Source organism: Plectropomus leopardus, chromosome 19, assembly GCF_008729295.1.
Source record: "Plectropomus leopardus isolate mb chromosome 19, YSFRI_Pleo_2.0, whole genome shotgun sequence".
NCBI classification, from domain to species: Eukaryota; Metazoa; Chordata; class Actinopteri; order Perciformes; family Serranidae; genus Plectropomus; species Plectropomus leopardus.
In genome coordinates this window covers 25,129,349-25,151,246 of record NC_056481.1, presented here as the reverse complement: position 1 = coordinate 25,151,246, position 21,898 = coordinate 25,129,349, and the positions used below count along the sequence as shown (strand labels likewise).

At 39.5% G+C, this 21,898-nt stretch overlaps 3 protein-coding genes across 6 annotated transcripts; 1 reads left to right on the top strand and 2 right to left on the bottom strand.

The window, feature by feature from the left end:
• Positions 1-174: 174 nt before the first annotated feature.
• On the bottom strand, positions 175-5,498 carry LOC121959119 (zinc finger protein 184-like). The gene is made up of 7 exons (XM_042508304.1): positions 5,412-5,498; positions 4,337-4,539; positions 4,093-4,185; positions 3,910-4,005; positions 3,714-3,824; positions 2,437-2,560; positions 175-2,312 (listed from the first exon to the last, which is right to left on the bottom strand). The coding sequence occupies exons 1-7, from the start codon at positions 5,434-5,436 to the stop codon at positions 175-177; spliced, it is 2,790 nt and encodes a 929-aa protein (XP_042364238.1). The 5' UTR covers positions 5,437-5,498.
• Positions 5,499-5,565: 67 nt separating this feature from the next.
• Positions 5,566-9,682, top strand: mettl9 (methyltransferase like 9). 3 transcript variants are annotated; one of them, XM_042508423.1, is made up of 6 exons: positions 5,566-5,712; positions 5,924-6,063; positions 8,100-8,290; positions 8,365-8,574; positions 9,070-9,254; positions 9,343-9,682. In XM_042508423.1, exons 2-6 carry the CDS (start codon positions 5,968-5,970, stop codon positions 9,558-9,560), a joined length of 900 nt encoding a protein of 299 aa, XP_042364357.1. In that variant the 5' UTR covers positions 5,566-5,712; positions 5,924-5,967; the 3' UTR covers positions 9,561-9,682. The 3 variants fall into 3 exon arrangements, with proteins under 3 accessions (XP_042364357.1, XP_042364356.1, XP_042364358.1); XM_042508422.1 differs by having other exon boundaries at positions 5,902-6,063; XM_042508424.1 differs by lacking the exon at positions 5,566-5,712 and having other exon boundaries at positions 5,872-6,063.
• A 3,338-nt stretch (positions 9,683-13,020) lies between these two features.
• LOC121959199 (zinc finger protein 16-like) lies at positions 13,021-21,637 on the bottom strand. Of its 2 annotated transcripts, none has more exons than XM_042508421.1 (7): positions 21,589-21,637; positions 19,162-19,364; positions 18,739-18,840; positions 18,385-18,480; positions 16,555-16,665; positions 16,297-16,420; positions 13,021-15,436 (listed from the first exon to the last, which is right to left on the bottom strand). In XM_042508421.1, the coding sequence occupies exons 1-7, from the start codon at positions 21,608-21,610 to the stop codon at positions 13,539-13,541; spliced, it is 2,556 nt and encodes an 851-aa protein (XP_042364355.1). In that variant the 5' UTR covers positions 21,611-21,637; the 3' UTR covers positions 13,021-13,538. The 2 variants fall into 2 exon arrangements, with proteins under 2 accessions (XP_042364355.1, XP_042364354.1); XM_042508420.1 differs by having other exon boundaries at positions 21,577-21,633.
• Positions 21,638-21,898: the final 261 nt, after the last annotated feature.

The window sequence follows — 21,898 nt, the reverse complement described above, 5'->3', positions numbered from 1 at the left end:
CCAAATATGATATTTTTGAATAACACTGGGCAAGTGATCACATTACTTTGACATTTTAATAACTAATGTGATATTGCCAAGAATTAAAACCGAGTCAAACATCGAGACAAACTATACTAATAAGAGCCTTTATTGAAAGGCAAATTAGAGCTTACTTCAACAAATTGCACAGACTTAATGAAATTTCCTCACATGAGCTTTTAGAAGCTCCGTCCGACTAAAGGACATTTCACAGGCTGAACATTTATGGGGCTTCTCTCCTGTATGGGTCATTTGATGTCTCTTCAAAATACTTGTGCTTTTAAAACATTTGTCACATGTCAGACATTTATACGGCTTTTCCCCTGTGTGCATCCTCATGTGTGCAGTAAGGTAATACGACTGCACAAACCCTTTGCCACATTCTTGACACTTAAATGGCCTTTCCCCGGTGTGATAGCGAGTGTGTATCTTCAGCTCTGATGACGATCTGAAACTGTTGCCGCACTCGATGCATGAGTAGGGCCTTTCCTCTGTGTGGGTCAGATCGTGTCTTGTCAATGAACTCGCACTTCGAAACAGTTTGCCGCAGTGGGAGCATGGGTAGCGCACACCAGTATGTAGTTTAGCCACATGGAGGTCCAGGCTTCTTTTAAGCGCGTAAGCTTGTCCGCAGTGCTCGCAGCAGAAGCGCTTCTCCTTGGTGCTGCTGTGACAACACAGCCTGTGGATTCTCAGAGCAGCGTTGGACTTGCAGCCTTTCCCACAGTCCCAGCAGAGGAACGGAGCCTCTTTTGTGTGAGTTCGGTCGTGTAGTGTTAGAGCAGATGCATAACTAAACGCTTTCGGACACTTGGAGCATTTGAAAGGGAGCTCGCCTGTGTGGAACCTCTCGTGCCTGACCAGACCTCTCAAGTCTGTGTAAGTTCGTTCACACAAAGTGCAGGGAAAAGGTCCTCTGAAATTATGCACTTCGACATAATGGTGGTTGAGGTTTACGAAACCTTTGAAAATCTCACCACACATGGTGCACGAACAAGGCTTGTGTCTCAGATTATGCGTTTTTAGTCTTGCTGCGTCTGGGAATGACTTGTTGCATTCCACACAACACAGGGAAGTATCGGCGGGTTTGTGTTTATTTTTCGACTTGAAACCCTTTGATTCCTTTCCCCTCTGATTATCCTGATGAGATTCCTGGCACTGTTCCTTTATATCTCCTAACTGAACTTTACTGCTGAATCGTTGACGATCTTGCTGGGTGGGAAGAGGCACTCCCTTTTCAGAAGAAGCTTCTACTTGTTTCTGATCTACCAGACATTCCATTTCTTGAGTCCTAACATCTGAAGGTAGAGTCCGGAGTTGGTTATAAACTCCTCCCTGCTGTGGGTTTTGAGTGTCTTCATATACCTCAGAGGACCAGCTCTGAAGCTGTGGCACAATGATTCGACACACATTTAACTCATGTCTCTTCAGGTCGTACTGGAATTGAAAGCATTTCTTACACCGCAAACATTGGAAAGGCCGCTCTCCTGTGTGGGTCCTCTGATGGCGTCTCATATCGGACGCACGACTGTATGTCTTACCACATGTGGGACAAGTCTTGCTGGTTGATGGAACTTGAGGATCACTGTTTGACTGCTCATTTTTGGATGTTCCCGAAAGTTTTACCTTCAGACCTTGGTGTTGTCTGACTGGTCTCTGGAATGCAATTACAACAGGTGCAACCAGTACAGGTGAAAGCACTACATTAGAAATGCTGTTGTTTTGCACTTGTTCAGAAATTATTGTGCTGGAACTGACTGCTTTGCTTTCTTCTTCCATGTGGCTTTTGGTCTTAATAGGGCTCATGACACTGAACTCACTGTCACCTTTGGTTCTGACTAATTCCGGGACTTTTTCGTCCTCTCTGATATCCATCACAGACTTTTCAACAGACGGCTTATTCTCTGTGGTAACAGACTCATCAGCAAGAATTTCAACATTATAACCAACTTGGACCTCCATGGCACAAGAGTCTACACCCATCTTATCCCCATTCTCAACACATTGAACAGAGTATGAGATCTCATCCTCTACTTCTTCACAGTTGACCAACTGATTCTCCAAACCTTTGGCTTCTGTCTCGCTGCTCTTTGATTCTTCACTCTCCATCTTAAAATCATTTGCCCTTTTTCTCAGTGTAGCAGTCTCCACTGTCAGTTCTTTGTTAAATGCATACATGTAATCACTTAGCACATTTGCTTCAAGCGGTGTCTCTTGATGTTCTGTAAAGGTGGCTGTCAAATGTGGAAGACAGAGAGCTGAACAAATGCTGGCACCCACAGTTTGATTATCTGAAAATTTGAGAGACATGCAGTTACCACTAGATAAAACAACCAAGTGCCTTCACTCATTTAATAACTGCTGTGAATTTGTATCATATGTCAGTTTACTGTCCAAACTGTACAAAATGCTTACCATTTTCATTTAGTTGACTTATATCTTTTTGGTATTCCAGAAGACATTTAAGTTCCTGAGATTGACAGAAAGACTTCACACACTCGGACAGAACTGAAGGCACATCGCTGAGCATACAGGCAACCTGCCCATGAGAAAGATCATATCAGTGTAATTGTTTAGGGTTTTAGGGAAATGCTCACTTGCTTTCTTTCCAAGAATGACAAGCAATTTACATTTTAGAGTTTGTTCATTTCTTTGGTCTATCAGTATTGATAAGTATATTTCTGAACTTTAGACAGAGCCAGGGTAGTTGTTTCCATTTCCATTCTTTACACTAAGGCGTGGCTGGGGTTCTGTCTCCAGCCCCATACTTACTCGTGTGTTAAAGGAGATTTTGTGGTGTTTAATGGTAAAGATTGCAGAATGCAACCACATTTGACTTCTACATGTAAGAATTTCTTCAGTGTTAAGGAAGTTTTAACGTTCAGCTGAATTATCTTCCTCTACAAAGAAATTGGACCAAGTGATTACAACGAGGAGCTGAATTATCCACAGAGGTCTACTACTGGTCACAATTTGCTTCAATTGTTTGGGAGATGAGTGCAACGCCTTCCCCCCGTGAAACTCCAGTAGTATTTTGTGGACTATAAAACTTCACCTGACTTTTCATCTGCATTTTTGGGCGAACTATCATTTTAGGATCCAGACGTTCTGGAGGTTTTTAGCGGAAGCTGTATCATCCGCAGAGGTCTCTTCCTCTTCAAAATGAATGGACCCATTGATTTAAACTGGTAAAAACACCGAATAAAGCAGCTTCATGTCAAAGAAAGATTTGAGACTGCTTGTCACAGAGGGGCTTCAATCTATGGTGGCCAATGCAAAAATACAAATGGTCCTATCTAGAGCTAGTGTTTAATTTGTCCATTCTGGGCTACTGTAGAAACATGGTTGCCGAACATGGCTATCTCTGTAGAAAAGGACCTGCTCCCTTTGCAGATATAAATGGTTCATTCTAAGGTAACAAAAACACAACAATTCTTATTTTCAGGTGATTATACACTAAAGAAAACAAACGTATTATATAATATTCCATTTCTGCCAATATATACGCCTAAATCCTCAATACTGGATCTTAATTGCATTGACTTGGGGTTGAAATCAATCTACTGTACTTCACTGTCACTCAGAAAGAAAGCAGATATGCATATTTACCAAAAATTATGAACTATTCATATTGTTATATATTTGCAATGAGTCTAGTTTTCACTGCACAGTTTGCTAAAATTGTAAATTACCTGTTTATAGTTTGGTACAGCAAGTAACTTGTCAAGCTGCAAGAGGAATATCTCCACAAACATCTGTATGTCTTCGGAGTACTTGTCTCCAAATCTCACTGGGAAAACATCCTAAAATTGAGCAAGTGATCTTGGTAAACACTGATGAACAGTCAGGATAAAACTATCTCAAAATCACACAGCAAGTTACACCTACCTGGAAGAAGTGTTGCCTCTCCTCCTGGTCTTCAAGGAGGGTGTGAATAAGACCAAGGAGTTTTGATGCAGACGATCGATCCCCTGAGTCGCTTATCTGTGATATACGTCATAAGTTAGTAAAATACGGTCGTCATTTGTTATAATAGTAACCACACAGAGCTTGAACTAAATATAAAAGTACCTCTGTGTTCCATAATGAAGTGATTATATCCAGGTGTGGCTGAATGGTCTCAAAATCTGTTGTCTGCTCTGAGCGACACAACTCCAGTGTCAGCTAAAGGCAAGAAAAATTGTAACAATGGCATATTTGTTAAATTTCAGTCTAACATGACGAGCCAATATTTTGTATTCTGGTGTTTCTGAATGGCATGTAGGTTGCAAAAGGCAATCAAATATCACACTATCCCAAATTTCTCATATAGTACCTGAGCCCGAAGGCCAAGGCTCAGCAAACACCTCTGTCGGTGATTCAGAAGCTCTGGGACGATCTTGGTGACTGCTGTCACAAAGTCATCTAGTAGCCCATAATTGGCCACAACTTTCTGCTGGACAGTTTCCCAGATAGCTGCCGAAACCAGTCGAAGTGGCGGGACCAGGAGGCGCAGACAGGACAGGGGCAGAGGGGGAGCTAGGGAATGAGAGATTAACTACTTTAGCTGTTTAAAAAGTAGTGATGTGAGTAAAAAATATATAGATACAAACAGAATGATACCTAAAAAGAAAATAATGGGTTGAAGAAGGTCTTTGGTATTTCGGAACTTCTATACACAAAATTGTGTACAAAATGCGCTTTTCAGAATCAAGCTTAAAAAAAATTACACATTAATATTATTTTCTGCTATTTTTTTAAGCAGCCCTAATCATGAATATCATTTATAAATTTTAACCCTTCAAATGAGTTTTTTTTTAAAATAATGTTTTTAGATGGGAAAAAAAAACAAACACACACCAAAAAAAAAATCTATCCTTAGTTGATTTTCTTTTTTACTATCACAGCCTGGGATATGTCAATGATAAGCAGCAACACTTATTGCAGCAGTGCACCTTTTGGAAATAATATTTTGCAAAAACGTGGGAGAAAAGGCAACGAGCAACTTGGTAATAAATGTTTCAAAAACTGCAAGAAATGTTTACGATTAAAAAAATCTATATTTTTATCAAGCTAGGGAAAATTTTTTTTAAAAAAGCTAGGGAAAAGCAAGTAATATTATTGTGAATACGACGTTTGAATGAGCCGTAATACTGACAAGAAACACACCTGCGCAACACAAATACAAAGCTAACAGCAAGAATTAACTCGTGCACCAAAACTAGAGAGAAAAATAATGTAATAAGTATCTCAAATGTTCAGTTCTTTGTTGAATGCGCTACGTAAAGGATTGAAAACAAACTAACATTACGGTAATTCCGCGGGCTATTTTAGAGGTTGGGGAACAAGCCCACGGCGACAATGTCACATGATAAAATATGATGAAATATTTTTGCAAAAATATGTGCTACCTGTCTTCTCAGACATGTGATGCATATTTCGGCTCCAGTAGATAATTAATTCTTCTCAGCAAAAGAAATAAACGGTGGCAGTTTAACACAAACAGCGGGGACGCATTTAGTTCCGGGGGGATACATTTAGCTGTAACTCAGGAAATGCGGAATATGCGGATGTGAGTTTTTGTTGTCATAATGGGCAGAGTCCACGCAGGTGGGAGATTGTAGTGGTACTTTTAAGAAATGACAATGGATTCACAAGACTAAGATGGCGAGTAAATAGCAGGCGGCTTTGTTAAATCCACCGCACCCTCAGGTTGGTTTGTTTGTTGTCTTGGAAGTGGAGACATGCCCCGGCGTGTAGCTTTACAATTGGCTGCCGTTAGCTCCTTTAGCATCATCTAATATTAAGCACAGCTCAGTGTCTATTGACTGCTTCAAGACTGCGACCAGCTGTGTGTCAGCTTTCTGCTTAGGCTTGTTGTTCGTTATGTGTCATCTACAGCTGAGGACTTTGCTTTTTGTAGCGTGGGTGCTGGGCTACGTGGCCTTTCTGCTCTCCGTCAGGAGGATGTGGACGGGGAAGTACGCCCGGAGCCCGCTGGTCCGCTCACTCTTTCTCAACATGGTGAGCGAGAACGAGGCGGCCGCGGCGGAGACACGAGAGGTAGGAAATATGCGAGAATCAGTCCGGTGGAGGAGCTTGCTTGGTCAGAATTGGAGCCCGTTTTAAGGGACAGACGTGAGTCAATCCACCTTCGAAGAGTAGACTCACATGTGTGCACCTTTTCCTGTTATCAAACTACAGATTTGGATTTGTCACATTTTTAAACGGAATTCGGCAGGAAAAAGTGGTAAAAATGGAGGGTGTTTAGATCCAAATTCTAAATCCAAAGTCTTCAAGTTCCCCCTTATAAATGCTTCTTGAAGGGATAGATATTTTGATAGTGGGGCTGTATAGGGTACTTATTCACAGACAGTGTATTGCATACAGTGGATCAGTGACAGTGGTACTAAACTTACAGCCTGTGGGCCCAATCTGCCCCCCATCCACCAGAAAGGGTGCAGAGTCCCATAACCGTTAACTAATTCACAAAAAAATAGGAATTTTTCCTGCACTTTTAGTGTACTTAGAAGCAATTACACCGAAACGCATCCTGCCAGGTGCGGCCGCTCCAAAAGTGCCTTGGAAGCACATTTACGAAAAACAGCTGGGCACACCTGTGGAGCAGGGCTGCTGCTCGTGGCCAAAAGTGACACTGATGAACGGTGCGATTCTGCACCTTGAACGGAAAAGTAGAAAATATTTTAACTTTTATGCATGCCCAAAAAATGCCTGAAAAAAACGCAGCAGCAAGAGAGGAGTGCCCAACAGGTGCACTGTACAAAGGGAAACTATGGTTTTGCAGCTGACGCTTCTGTAATGATGCATCTCAGAGTGCATAAACAGCATCAAAGAGCTTGTTTATAAAAAAAAAAGTGCCAGTGGAGGATCCTCCACACCCCCTGACAGAGGTCCTAGAAACCTAGAAATGTATTTAATTCAGAGGAATGTGCTAAAATCCTTGAAATTTCCTTAAAATACTAAAAATGTGCTAAAATCCAAGAAATGTCCTCAAATACTGGAAATGTCCTAACATTCAAGACACATCCTAAAATCTTAGAAACATGTATAAGGCTGCTGCGACTGGCCCCTGGCTTCCTGTCATTTTGCAAGTGGCCCCCAAGCAAAGCAAGTTGAGTGTCCCTGTTGTAGATGTCAGTCTGCATGTTCCCAGTTTGGAGAAGCAGACTGGAGTCTAACAAAGAAGCTAATCAGTGTACTGCTGTGGATGGGGGTCAACAACAAAACACATCTAAGCCATCCAAAAAGAAGTCCCACCTAAAGAAAATCTGTGTTCACTACATTGCGAGTATTTTCACCACTTTAAATTGCTGTCAAAGAGCCCATTTCGGTGGGAAAGCCGTTAGCACCTTCAGATCACATCTATGCTCCCATCAAAGCCACCAGACTCTATTGACAAAAACACCAAATTTAGCACGCTGAACACAGGAGTTGCTGGGCTACCGCTGCCCTGACCGGTCAGTTAGTTTGTGTTATTGTGTGACTTCGGTGAATCCAAACTAACCCTTTTAGACGCCAAAGTCAGACTATAACACAAACAACATCACTTTTTAAGGCAGTGGTAGAGCAGTAGTTCCCATGTTCGGTGATGTAAAATCACTGTTTATCTCAGTGGAGTCTGGCTTTAAAGAGAGCGGTAAAATGACTTCATTTTCCTGTCGGCAATCGCTGTCTGATATTAAACAAAGCCGTGAAAATATTCTAAAAACAGCATAAACAAATTCATATTTGTTTTTTTAGGTCAGACTTTTTTTGAGGTGGCTAAAATCCATATAGGTGCGGACCCCATCCACAGCAGTACATTGCTTAGCTTCCATGTCAGACTTCAGCCTGCTTCTCCAAACGGGGGGCGAGCCAACTGACATCTGCTGCATGTAATACGCTGTTTAAAGAGAAGTTCCTCTTACAACGCTACTTCAAAAAAACCTGAACTATCCCTTTAAATTCTTTCTTTGTCTTACAGTTTTAAAAAAGGAGTTAAAGGACCTGATCACATTTCAGTTGTAGCTTGTATAATTTCATGTGACAAATAAATGATTGATCGATTGAATTGTTCTTTTCCTTGGCTGTGGCTTTAGTGGTACCAGTGCGGTCCTGACCTGCTCGGAGAATCAGTGCAACCCCTGTTTGTCCAGAGCCACCTGGACTCGGGCACCAAGGCTTTTCTAAAGCGGAGCGTGGAGAAGTCCGGCTGGCTGTTCACCCAGCTCTACCACTCTTTTGTATCAACTGTCCTCAGCCCGCTGGTCTCACGCACCTCCATCAATGGGTGAGCAGTATGGACACGTCTCTGTCTCTGTTTCACCTGTGGTGTATCTTACTCTGACGCACTGTCTGTCTCAGGTTTCTGGGCCGCGGCTCCATGTTTGTGTTTTCGGCGGAGCAGTTCCAGCGGCTCCTCCGGATCGGCCCAGAGTGGAGGGCTGAGAGACTCCTGGACCTCGGAGCTGGGGACGGAGGCGTCACAGAGGTGATGGGAGTCCATTTCAGAGAGGTCTATGCAACTGAAGTGTCTTTACCCATGAAATGGCATCTACAGAGGAGGAATTACAAGTGAGTAGGCCAGAGATAAACATGCTTTGGTTAGGGGCCACATTTGAAAAAAGCCAGGAGCCAGTTGCAGCAGCCCTAATCATGTTACTAGGACTTTAGGACATTTCTAGGATTTAAGGACATTTACAGGATTTAGGACATATTAAGGATTTTAAGACATTTCTAGGGCTTGTTTTAGAATTTTAGGACTTTTTTTTTTTTTTTAGGATTTTGGCATGTTTCTAGGTTTCAAGGATTTTAGGACATTACTAGGATTTTGGGACAGTAGGGGCTTAGCAAGGACCTCTGTCAGGGGGTGCACGGATCTTCCACTGGCACTTTTTGTATGCACTCTGTCACCTTATGTATACTAAAAATACAAAAACAATTCCTGGTGTGAATTACTTTTTTTTTTTTTTTTTACTATTTTTATTGTAAAATGGTTGGTACCCAGCACCCAAAGTCCTCAAATCCTAAAAACACCCCTAAATGTAACTGTTTTTCTGTTGTTCTCAGGCTGCTGGGTATTGATGAGTGGCAGCACACTGGTTTCCAGTATGATGTGATCAGCTGTCTGAACCTGCTGGACCGCTGTGACGACCCTCTGCTTCTCCTGCGGGATATCCGGCTAGCGCTAGTCCCAAACACGGGGCGACTCATCCTGGCTGCGGTGCTTCCCTTCCAGCCATACGTGGAAGTCGGTGAGTTGGGAATCAGCACCACTTCTTTCCTGTGATTTACTACTTCCCCTGTGATCCAAATGAAAACATCGTGTGTATTTGCTCTCAGGAGGAAGATGGCAGCGACCCAAAGAACATATCAGAATCAAAGGCAAAACATGGGAGGAGCAAGTCACCAACCTGACCAATGACGTGTTCCGGAGGGCGGGGTTTGAGGTGGAGGCTGTGACGCGGTTGCCATACCTATGTGAAGGGGACATGTACAACGATTACTACGTTCTCGACGATGCAGTTTTTGTTCTCAAGGCCTCTGAGGAGTCTGCTTGAATACTAAAATGCACTGTGGGACTTTTCAGAGGCCGTTATTTTACGCAGCTAACTCTATCTCGCTGGGTTGATCCTGGGTGGAGTTTAGTGCAATTTTCATAAACCTCACTCATAAAACTCAATATTTCTGCTCGTGTTTCTTTAGAATATGGTGAGTCAGCTGTGAAGCTCAGGTACTGTACTGTAGTTCCTACATTTACCAGCCATCTCGTGTGACAGTGATACCTCGACTTTTTAAGCAAAAAAAAAAAACCCTGAAGGCAGTCAGCCCTCACTGAAGATTACGTCTTCAGAGACATATCACTATGCTGTCGGTGTTCGTTCTGTAAAGTCTGTTTTCTGTGGGAAGTGTCTACTGTTAGTGTTTCATCGTTCTGTAATAGCAATGGGAATAATCATGGATGAATTTGCACTTTCATTAATTTAACCTCTAATGCAAAGGATCAGTGTGCGCACATGATTGATTGAACCATTCTGTATTGGGCTTTTTGTATTTTAATGCTTTTTTTTTTTACCTGCTATTAGTGATGACAAAAGTAATTCGCAAGCCTTCTTAAAGCAACCAGATGCAAGTTACCGAATAATGTATAACCCTTTGAAACATCCCTTTTCTTATGCTGCTTTCAGACACCTTTAACAAGTGTTTTTAAACTTTGAACTCTTAGCAAATTGGTGTGATTTCTTTTCAAAACATGGAAAAATGAGCAGCTTGGTGAGAAATTTTCCACTAGTTGTGAGAAATTAGATTTAGAAAATTATTTTTAAAAAGCCAGGGAAAAATGAATATGGGAAAAAGCTGCAGCAAAATATATATATATATATAAAATTATGTATATAAATGATGTTAAAAAATACTATATTATTTAAAAAAAACTTTTTTTCAGGTAATTAGTTGAGTTTTTTTCCTGTTTTTCCTTTATTATAAATACATTTTCAAGTTATTTTTTGTTCTTTACTAATTCATTGAAAAAAAGAAGCTAGGGGAAAATCTATTTTTAAAAACACTATGGCAATTTATCAGAATTAAAAATTTAAAATTATGTCACAGAATTAATATATTTAATAACCTTTCCTAGGTCATTTCCATCGACTTTTCCCGCCAGACCCCCACCCTTTCTAATTTTTGTGTTATTTCTTCTTTTGTTGCTCATTGCGTTCCTCCCATGTTTTTGAAAGAAATCCACACAATTTGCTAACGTTTCAAAGGGTTAAAGCTGCATTTATTGACTTTTAAAAATGCAACATTCACAAATGACCACGCAGTAAAAGCATTATGGCAAATAGTTGTGCACATTTACACATACAGGAACATTAGAGTTATCATTGGAGTCGTGTTTCTGGTCATGTGGTCTCTGTCACGTCATGCATCTTTCTACACAGTCTGTGGTCCATGAAGGTATAAAGAGAACTGGATATAGTGTTGGCAGTTTATTCATTCCTGTGAAAGTTGCTTAGGGGTGCGTGAAGCCAAAAAGATTGATTTCCATAGCATGAAATTACCCAGATCTTACACATCGTGGGGTCTGTAGAGCAAGCGGACTAGAGACTTCTGGTTTAGTCCTTCGCTAACTTAAATGTATGTAAAAATGATTTTATCATGCTGCTCTTCTCGAAATGTTACTGGACCGAATGGATCAAAACGCAATAGTGAAATGATTTCAGAAAATATATCCAAAGATTTACAGACGTGTCTTTCGCAATTTAAATCAATGGGAAAAAGTCTTGGCCGATGGAATCACATGAAGGACCCTGAAGTTGTAATTCCACATGTGGCCACTGTGTAAAATCGTTGTCACAGCCTGGCGCTGTGCCTGGGGGCCCGCTGTGGGTACCACCAACTCCTGAGCATCATTAGCTATTTGCTAACTTAATCGGTCTGACATTTTTCAGTGAAAACATCTCATAGCTGCAGCAATCAAAACAATGATCCTAAATTAAACTTTTAGGACCCATAGAGCTGAGGCCAACCACAAAGTTGGGTGATAATTCCCCATGAGTTTGTCTTTACAAGTGACCCCTTTCACATTACATGTTGTTAACTGTCCCATTGTTAATGTAAAATACTGATAAGTGCAGCTTTAATGCAAAAACATGGTGTAACTGTAGCACAAGTAAAAAAAGCCATAAAGCTGCCAAACTGACGGTGTCAGTTACACACGGTGCAATGTATCGCTTTTGAACTTTTTATTTGGAAGAGAACGATGTTATCAAGTCTTTGAAAAGTTACATGGTCTCACTTCGAATCAGTGCTGCACAACAGACTAAAATGTGCCACAAAGTAATGCAACATTTGTACCGAAAGAGTGTCATATGGGTTACAGAATAAAACATATATACATTATTTTCTGCAATTCTCGGCTCTTATTTGTCCACGTCACTGAATGTATGTGTGTGATTAGTTGAAACGATCTTAGATACTGCGCTGAAATGTCAGTCTGAATGATAGTTTCAAGCAGGGGCTCCAAACAGAGTTCAAGGGGCTCCCAGGGACCCCACCCAAATAACGTTTAGTTTATTTTGACTTACTTTCACTTAGCTTTTGCACAGGGATTAAAATTTTCACTGCAGACTTTAAATTGGTAATTTGGATTTCTTTGAATTTGTGTTGTATGAGGTACTTAGTCATTGTATAATATCTATCTATTAAAGCAAGGAATCTCAGGGGGCTTCATGGCTCTCACTGTGTGTATGCCATTGTGTTTCACTGCAAGTAGCAGTGATCTATGGTGTATTTCTCAGCCATATTAGCTTATAACCTCTAGCTCTGTACCACTAACAGTTTCAGTGCCAGTGCACAGTGCAGGTAAGACGGTACAGCAGCTGTTAGCCTAAAGCAATTCGGGGAAAGCTGGAAAGATTTAACTCAGATTTAAGCGTTTCAGAACAATCACTCATAAATTAAACAATAAAACACAAACGCCTATTTTCCAATCAGACAACAAGCTACATTTCATCAAAAAAGGCAGAGCTGGACAGAAAACGTAGCTCTCTATGTTCAGCCTGCTGTTAGATGAGGGCTTATAGAGAGTCTACAAAGTGCAACATAAAAAAAGATATTACAAAAATATTCAATAACTTAAATTTTTATGACGTTTACATCAACAATCTCATGTTATACCACAACTTAGTTGGAAGAAAAAGTCTTTTCAAAGCAATTTTGGTCACTGGTGACCATTTTTATACAGTGTGGTGTCCCTAAAACCACTTCACACATCAATGGTCTCCTTTAGGTTATAGTATGGCACCACAGTCCATGTTTGGAAACATGCTTTTCTGTAATATGGGAGAATTTCATTGAAAAAAATATTCAATAAATTCACTTTTAAACATGGTAGTGTTCCCAAATATTAAATAACTTCACTCTTAGAAAACTGACAAATTGTTGTCTATTCATTTAGTTGTAATAATAACAATCCTCTCATTTTCAAATTTGAAACTAAACAAATAGTTAGGATTTGAAAGTTTTTTCAACACTCAAATTATTCTGTGGCACTTATACCATATAAATAAATAATTTATAATCTGTGATGTGTTTCTGATTTCTTTCTACACAATACAGGCATTAATATAATATAATGCATGCGTTCAGAGATCCATGAAGCAAGGGATGGGAGGAGAATATGAAGCAATAAAGGCACCAAGCGCATCAATTTAGAAATCATTTGGTAACATTAGCTGTGAGATGCTAAAAGTTAGCCCTATCTTCGTGTGTGTGTGGATGAACTGTCACAAACCCTGCCACAGAGCTGGCACTCCCTCAGCAATAATCTAGAAGTGTCAAATGATAAGCAGATAGAAAGCAGCGGGACAAGAAGGCACTAAGCAAAGCCATATAATGTATGCAAATCTACAATGTATTAAGATTTGACTGATTTTAAATAGTAAAAATAATTGGAAAAGGAATGTTCACATGGGTGGCAATTGTTGTCTATGTTGAACAAATACTGACGTCCCATGCCTAGCTCCTACCATGCAGCGTTAATGCGTTTCAAATGTATGAATGAGTTTTTTGTGTCTTTGCATGCCGTAGTGCTTGAGGAAAGCTTTGCCGCAGATGTGGCAAACAAATGGCTTCTCTCCTGAGTGAATTTTAGCGTGTGCGTTGAGATAACACATTTTCACAAAGCCCTTCCCACAGACGTCACATTTATATGGCCTCTCTGTAGAATGGTGCATGAGGACATGCTTCTTCACTTCAGAAGTCGACCTGAAGTACTTGTCACAATCAGGCACAGAGCATTTGAAAGGTTTCTCTCCTGTGTGGATCAATTTATGTCTCGCCATGGTTGACGCGGAGACCATCTTTCCACAGTATGGGCACGGATGCCGGAACAATTCATTCAAGTGTTTGGTCCTTTGGTGTTTCTTCAGGGCTCCTTTCTCTTTGAAGGATTTCTCACACTCGGTGCAAGTGTACTTCTTCTCATTTCTAGACTCGCTGTGGATGAAATTCAAGTGGCGCAGCAGGTTGGACTTCTGGGAGAAAGTCTTGCCGCACTCTGCGCACAGGTAGGGTTTGTCTCTTGTGTGGACTCTTTCGTGGGAACTGAGATCTCCATCGGTTTTGAATCTCAAGCCGCACTGCGCGCACTGGAAAGGTAGATGACCCGTATGTTTCCACTCGTGCGCTATTAAAATGCGAAGCTTGGATACGACTTTCGGACAATAGTTGCATTTAAATGGTCTGCTGATTTTATGGATGTTTTGGCAATGCCTGAGCAAGGGCTTAAAAACAGTGAAGGTCATGTCACAGCGGTTGCACTGAAACAGGGTATGGGAGGCCTTGTGCCTTGCCAACGTTGCTGCATCCCGTAACACCTTCCTACACACACTGCAGTAGAGTTTATTGTGAGTCAGTTTGTGCCTTTCAAGGGAAACTCTGTACCTGAATGCCTCTTCACATCCGTCACATTTGTAAGGATTCTCAGCTTCGTCCGTCTTGAGTGGATTTACCTGTTGCCGGCCGTACTCATAGCAGGTTCTGTTCAAGTGCAGCTTCAAAGATGAGAAGAGTTTAAACCTGCTGTCGCATCGAGGGCAGGCGTAGTCACCAGTGGGAAAGTGGGTTTTCATGTGAGTTCTAAGGGTCGTATCGACATGCTGCTTGCAGATACAACACTGCGCTTTTCGCTTCTTTTTTGGAGTGCTGGCTTTCTTGTCAGAGATGCCTTGCCTTCTTTTGGGAGCTGATGCATTTTTAGGACCCATGAAGGTAGGGTCCTCATTTGAGCAGCTAGACAGCGAATCTGCTTCAGCAGAACTATTGACAGGAGTCACAAAGGAAGACCCATCACCTGAGTAGTTGGACCATGAATCCGCCACGCTGGGACTACTATTTGGAGTCCTGCGGCAAGAGTCCTCTGAGTAGTAAGACCATGAGTCGTCTTCACTGCACTGATCAATGGGAGCCAAATAAGAGGAGTCCTCTTTGCTGAAGCCGCCTGAATCTTTTTCAGAGACGTGTAAAAGTACCCTCTTTGACGGTTTTGTTTGCCTAGAAGCTGATTTGTCAGCCTCTTTGCAAAGTCCTCTTTTCTCTTCCAAAAGAATCTTTTTCAACTTCAGGCCTCTGTTTTGTCTCACAGGTCGAGACTGCAAAGGCAGCAGCGTGTCCAGTCTTTTTAGCCGAACACTGCACTGTTTTAGAGTAGCATCCTCCGCTTGACTCTGAAGACGGATAACATTTTCTTCCTGTCTTGTAACGTCTCCCAAAAGCGCCTCATTTTCACCAGAAGTCTGTTTAGTTTCATCTTCCTGTATCTCACTTGTCTGATAGTCTCTGGTTGTGTTTATTTTTACCTGTGTTGTATGAGATGTTCTTTCTATAGAAGGGAGTTTAAGAGCTGAAATGATGCAGGCACCATCCAAGGAACCATCTGAAAAGAGAGAAGGCATTGCAATAAAAAGGTGAAAAAGATGAAACATTGACATCTACTCTATGTAACACATTCATATCCAACATGTAAATGGGTGATTGAAGGATTTATTTTAACCAATCCAGAGCTGGTGATTGTTAGAATATCTGAAAGAGTTCTAGATTTTTTCTCTTGACCTGGACTGAACTATTTTCTATGATGTTTTACGATGCTTTCTCTTTATTTAAATAGGCATGAGCACAAAAGAAAAACAGTAACCCTCAGGGGTGTTTCCAGGATTTAAAGAAATAGGGGGCTTAGCCCGGATTTCTGTATCCAAGGCTTTTTATCATTGTCAGGGACTGTTTGTCCTTTATGAAAGGGGAAAGGGGGGTGCAATAAAGGTCAGGCATGTCAAATAATTCTTTAAGCACTGGGACTGTTTTTTTTTTTTCAAATTTTTGGCAATTTTTTTTCTTTTAGTTTTTTGGTGTTTTTTTCCTCTTTTTTTTATTGGGAACTGTTTTCTTTGAAATGTTTTGTCATTTTTTCCCTCAGTGTTTTTTGTCTTTTTTTCTTTAAAATCTTTTGGTAGTTTTTCTTTCTTTAAAATTTTTTGAGCCTTTTTTGTGTGTGTGTGTCTTTTTGATGACTGAGGGCCCAACACTATTTATCATGGCCAGAAACAGTAGAAACAGAAACTATTGTTGGATTCTCAAAAGCCTTAACTTTGACAGCCCTAAAAATTTAGAGTCTGCTATGTCTGAGACCGAGACCCTCTTAAAGTGGGTCTGCCTCCAGATCAAGACCTATCTCGAGTACTACAACACTACCATAAAGCCACGAGTTATTGAAAGGAGTCAGGACCTATACATGCTTACCATTGTGTTCCAGTTGGCTGAGGTCTTTTTGATACTGCAGCAGGGTTTTGAGCTCCTCACACTGACACACAGAGTCCATACATTCCTCCAGAAGTGAGGACGCCTCACCAAACATGGAGGCAACCTATAAAAAAAATGAAATGGAAAGGGCAGAAGAAGGTCAAAGAAACGTACCTCTATAAAAACACTTAAGTTCAAAGCTACTTTGCATTGATATCAAAAAGATCTTGTACATTTTCTAATCTATTACTTACGTACTTGTTGGAATGTTTGAAGAGGAAGAAACTGGTCAAGTCTGGACAGAAACATCCACATTAAGGTGTGAAGTGCGCCATCATATGTGGAACCGAACTCTTCAGGGAAAACTTTCTGTAAGACATGACGCATATTTCAATTTGAGAAAAATTTAAGTGACTGCCAAGAATCAGAAATAAAAGATCTCAAAGAAGCGAGATGCCAGGGAGCTGGTCTGACTTCAATAGTATACATTCATTCACTATACATTAGAGATATACATTTGGTGTACATTATTGTCCATGCATTCAAGGTTATGCATGGACAGTAAAGGTCTTTGCACACTAACTGTTTTTTTTTTTTGTCCGAAATTGTTGCATGTCTAAAAATAAATATGACCTCATGATGTGTTATGACCTGTGGGCTTAGCAAAAAGAAAAAGAAAACAAAAAAAGAAGGGAAAGTTAAAAAAAAAAAAACTTTTAAAATGCAACAAAAATTTTAAATACATACTATGATAACCTGAAATACAGTTTTCTGGACATTTCTCCCCAGCTTTCAAAAGAAATCAAACCAACTTGATCAGGGTTCATAGGTTCGAAGCTTTCATCTGTCATTAATTTTTCAGGCAGGGGGAGAGAGGCAAGGAAGCAAATGTATCTTATATTGTGATTTTTGAAGTGAATAGAACAATAAAACACATCATAATCAGTCTGCAAGGGTTTTGTGTGTATCTTTTTTTCAGATGACAGCTTTAACCCTTTGAAACCTGGGCATTTTGGCTTCATTTCTTTAACAAAAAAAAGAAAAACATAGGAAGAAAGAAATGATAGTAAAAGTAATTTAAGAAGAAATTAGTAAGTATAAAAGGTACAAGAAAACTAAAATTGCTTAAAAAATGCACTTTTTTAAGAGAAAAAAAATAGATAAATAAATAAATGGAAAAAAACTTAAAATGCTAACGATTCTGTGAATTAATCTTAATTTTAATTTTATGTGTATAACTATGATAACTGGAAATATAGTTTTCTGGACATTTTCCCTTCGATTTAAAAAAAATAATTTAGTAAATTGCTGATTTCCTGCAATTCCTGAAATTTGCAGTAGTTTGTTGCAGTAGTTTGCAATGCTTTCAAAAGAAATCAAACCAACATGATCTGGTTTCATAGGTTTAAATACTTGGGAGAGGCATCTGAATGCAGCACAAGAAAAGTGATGTTGATCCGTCTGTGTATCCTTCTCAGAGAGAGTTTAATTGATATGTTATTGTATATGTTTCAATTACGAATTCATTATCATTTAAGTTCATGAAGTCAAAAAGTAAAAATTGGTGTTAAAATAAAATAAAATAAAGTGTTAAAAGGGGTTAAAAAAAATCTGATAAAAATGTGTCACAATGGTACTTAAAGAAAGTAAAAAATGTGCCTTACGTGGAGTTGGTGGTGTGTATTTGGTCATTTCATTTGAGGACAGTTTGTGATGCTAATTGGACAGCTTATTGATGGACATTAGATTGAGATTGAGAGGAAAATGTATGTCTTTCAAGCTTTTACGCCTTTTATTTTTTGTTTGACGATGAGGAAGCAAAGAGGAGAGCAAATAAATCTTCAGAAAACATCAGTATGAAACATTCGCCATCACTTCTTTGGACTGATGCAGCTACAAAAGGGTTAAAAAAAACGCATCCGAAAAAAAAGCGGACTCAGAGTGCAAAGGCTTTAATGTGTACTCAAAGCAAAAGTCATTCCTACAATTCTGCTGGTTCCATTTAAACAGTATATGTGGATAGCCTGTTAGTGCTACATCTTTATGTGTATAAACAGAATAAATTTGGGATGCAACAGTAACACTGACCTGAAAGAAGTGTTCCCTTTCGTCCGGATGTTTCAGCAACTTTTTAACTAGATCCACAAATTCTGAGTGGCGCACTTCCATATTAGCAGCACCAGCCTGCAGATCATGAGAAAAGCATGAAAATGACATGGGCACTTTACATGGTCAAGTGTATGATTATTTTTAAAGACACCTTAATGTTATCTTTATATACATATAATATATCTTACACTTTAGATAGACTTTATAGTCCAAGTAGAAAATCTGCCTTAGACTTAAGTGTCTGCAGTATAAAAAAAACAATACAACAATATGTACACAGAAAAATCCAGCAATTAAAAAACATCAAATACATTCATCAGTCAATAAACTAACCTGCATTACCCATGCGTCAACGAGCATTTGCACTCTGTCCAAGTGTGGCTGAACAAGCTGCAAGTCAACAGACGCTTCAAACTGACATAACTCCAAAATTAGCTGAAACCACAAAGCAACAGTGTCTCAAAAACCACAGTGACAAAAAACAACACTTCCTCAAAACTTTTAATTTAGAATGGTTAGCTGCACTTAATAACTTTAGTCAAGCTTTAGAAGCATTTCTACATTTTTTTTTTAAAGTATTTTCCTGGGGTTGGAGAATTCCACACCAAAATAACCTCAGTGATACAGCCACTATGTACAGATTTAATAAATGTTCTTAAACACCTCAGCAGAAGTGCAAAAAAAGTGTGTTATGGTAAAACCAGTTGGTATACAGTGATTATTAGAGGTTAATAACTGGGTCCTGCCCGTCCTCACCCGCGCTCTCAGGCCCAGCATGAGTTGGGCCCTCTGGTGAGTGGTGAGTAGCTCTGGAACAATGTCTGTAACCATGGATACAAACTCCTCAAGTATCCCATAATCAGCCACAACTTTCCGCTGTACGGTCTGCCACATCGCTGCTGAGACCAGTCGAACTGGTGGGACCAGGAGTCGCAGAGCGGAGAGCGGAAGAGGAGAGCCTGAATGTAAACAGCAAAGGGTTAACAATGATTCTCTTCATTCACTATGACTTCATTTCTGTGTGACTTTATGAGTCTAATGGGTGTGAATGTTTTTGCATGTTGTTTGAGCTCCTAACCGAAGATAATTTTCTATCACTATGTGACAGACAATTAAGTGCTCTGAATTTTTAACCTCTCTGATATTAAATCTCTACTTAACCCTTTGAAACCTTGAACAACATCAATTTCCTTGTGCTGCTTTCAGATGCATGTCACAGGTATTTAAATCTTTGAACCCTGAGTAAATTGGGCCACCCGACGCCCCTTCTTTCATTGTTTTTGAAAGAAATCAAGCCAATTTCAACACATCTCAAAGGGTTAAACATGTTCGGTTTTAGGCACTGGGTGTCAGATCAGGTGCATTCAGTCACCTTTCAGTATCTAAACCTCTGCAACCTGAACAAATTGGCTGAATTTCTTTCAAAATCATGAGAAAAGGCAATGAGCACTTGGATAAGAAATGATGTTCAACAAATTGCAAGATATTAGTAGATTTGGAAAAAAAACATTTAAATAATTTTCTAAAAAGCTAGGGAAATGTATCTACTTAAAAAAGAAAAAAACTTGGGGAAAATCATAATTACATATTTAAAATTAGGTCAGAATTATTATATTTTTAAGCACTTTACTCCATATTGTTTGTCTCTTTGTTTTATTACTATTGCTTTTTTCTTATTTATTTATTTATTTTACTAATTATCGCGTAATTTTCTTGTACTTTTTACTGTTTTCTCGTTCATTCTTGTGTCATTTCTTCTTTTGTTGCTCACTGCCTTTTTTCAGTGTGTTTGAAAGAATTTCATTTGCTTAGGTTTCAAAGGGTTGAGTTTATTAAATATTTAAGTTTTTGTTTAAACTGACCTCAACTTCTTACAATAGCTACATGCACACATATCAATGCAATATCTCATTGGTATCCCATATTTGACAATATCCTGAATTTGATGAGGGTCGTGTAAACATCATATTCTATTTACATATTCTGAATCAGGCCTTTTTCCAAATCTAGCATTTTCCAATTAAGACATGTGGAATATGCTGATATTATTCAGGTTTTATAAGCATTATTTGGGACATATACAGCGCGTTCCAAACACACCTATAAACTGGGGGCATTGTTATAGATACGCTGTACTCCAACCAACTCGCTAACCGTTATTGAGGCTGTCCAGTAGAGATGCACGCCCAAAAGAAAAGCTCACATTTCAGAGGAAGAAGAAACAAACCCACTTTAAATATTTTAAAAGACTTGGATATCTACAGGTTTTTGGATTACACACAAATATTACAACACTGACTTTTTCAAAGTGTGGTTGAAAGTATGAAAAAGGGAAGCTGTATCCGAACAGCCCAACAAGTCTACCACTGCAGGAAAATGACAAGAGGCTCCAGCTGTTTCACTTTTCTATTTTTTGTAGGGTTGCATAATATTGGATTTTTCTGCCGATTTCCGATGTTGATATATAACAACTTATTTAGCTGATAACTGATACTGATATCGATACACTTTTATCCACACCCAATTGTAGTGATAATCAAATCTCTTCTGTAGTGGAACTAACATCATATTCTGCATACTCTTATTGTAACGGCCCACCGGCAGATGGAGACATGAAATACAATGCTTTTCAGTGTATGTAATATTCATTCACTGTGCAAAATAAGAAAAATACTTCACATTAGGGTAGATGTTTTGGGTTGTATTCCTTGATATTTTCAGCTTTCGCTATTACAGCAAAAGTTTCAAAATGTAAAAACGTTGAGGCAATTTCTTTTATTTACAGGAACAATTTTGAATTCTATGGTATGGGGCTTCCACATAACCTTATATACAACAACCACAAGCTGAAAAAAACCCACGTTATCTGTTTAGTTTTGCACACGAAACGCTGATTTAAATTATCGGTCAATATGGAAAGTATGAGCGGTGTGAGACTTCAGAAATATCAGACAGTATGTTTTCCTCTCCATGTAACATTTTGGGTCAACAGTAAAATAAGATGTAAAGATGACATTGGCTTAAAAGTGAGAATGCTTTTTACGACATACAACGGATTTTCCCTCAATATGTTAGACTGTTTTAACAGTTAGCTAACTTGGCTAGCTCTAAGCTAAACTTCGGTGTTTCCAGCAGTAGAAGCTATATGTTAATGAATAGTTAGTTACTCACAATTTACGCTACCTTTTGAAATATTATCGTCCATTTCGTGTATCCACTGCCGTCGGCGACAATATATTCTGGCGCCAATTTATTTAAGAAATGATTTTTTTCCGCTACGAATGCTCATTTAACTTCTCGTCTATGTTTGGTCCGACACTATTTTTGTTCCGCGTTGCTAGGACGAAAGTTCCCAGCTATAGTCACATAGCTGTAACCTGTCATACAGCCCAGCCTAATTCCTCCAGCTTCAGCTTCTTATCACAAACTCTTTGTTTAAGTAACTTTGTTAACTGATAGCAGATTTTTTTTATATCAGTGTTTGCAATGCTGG

What these genes read in the sequence shown, in the direction of transcription:
- LOC121959119 (XM_042508304.1), bottom strand. Translation starts at nt 5,436, where the DNA reads ATGCATCACATGTCTGAGAAGACAG. An exon ending in TCACATGTCTGAGAAGACAG is followed by an intron (nt 4,540 to 5,411) that starts GTAGCACATATT and finishes CTCATTCCCTAG; the next exon opens with CTCCCCCTCTGCCCCTGTCC. An exon ending in AAGTCAACTAAATGAAAATG is followed by an intron (nt 2,313 to 2,436) that starts GTAAGCATTTTG and finishes TCAAATTTTCAG; the next exon opens with ATAATCAAACTGTGGGTGCC.
- mettl9 (XM_042508424.1), top strand. Translation starts at nt 5,887, where the DNA reads ATGTGTCATCTACAGCTGAGGACTTTGCTTTTTGTAGCGTGGGTGCTG. An exon ending in TCACGCACCTCCATCAATGG is followed by an intron (nt 8,291 to 8,364) that starts GTGAGCAGTATG and finishes TGTCTGTCTCAG; the next exon opens with GTTTCTGGGCCGCGGCTCCA. An exon ending in CTACAGAGGAGGAATTACAA is followed by an intron (nt 8,575 to 9,069) that starts GTGAGTAGGCCA and finishes TGTTGTTCTCAG; the next exon opens with GCTGCTGGGTATTGATGAGT.
- LOC121959199 (XM_042508420.1), bottom strand. Translation starts at nt 21,610, where the DNA reads ATGGACGATAATATTTCAAAAGGTAGCGTAAATT. An exon ending in CTCTTCAAACATTCCAACAA is followed by an intron (nt 16,421 to 16,554) that starts GTACGTAAGTAA and finishes TTTTTTTTATAG; the next exon opens with GTTGCCTCCATGTTTGGTGA. An exon ending in CAGCCAACTGGAACACAATG is followed by an intron (nt 15,437 to 16,296) that starts GTAAGCATGTAT and finishes CTCTCTTTTCAG; the next exon opens with ATGGTTCCTTGGATGGTGCC.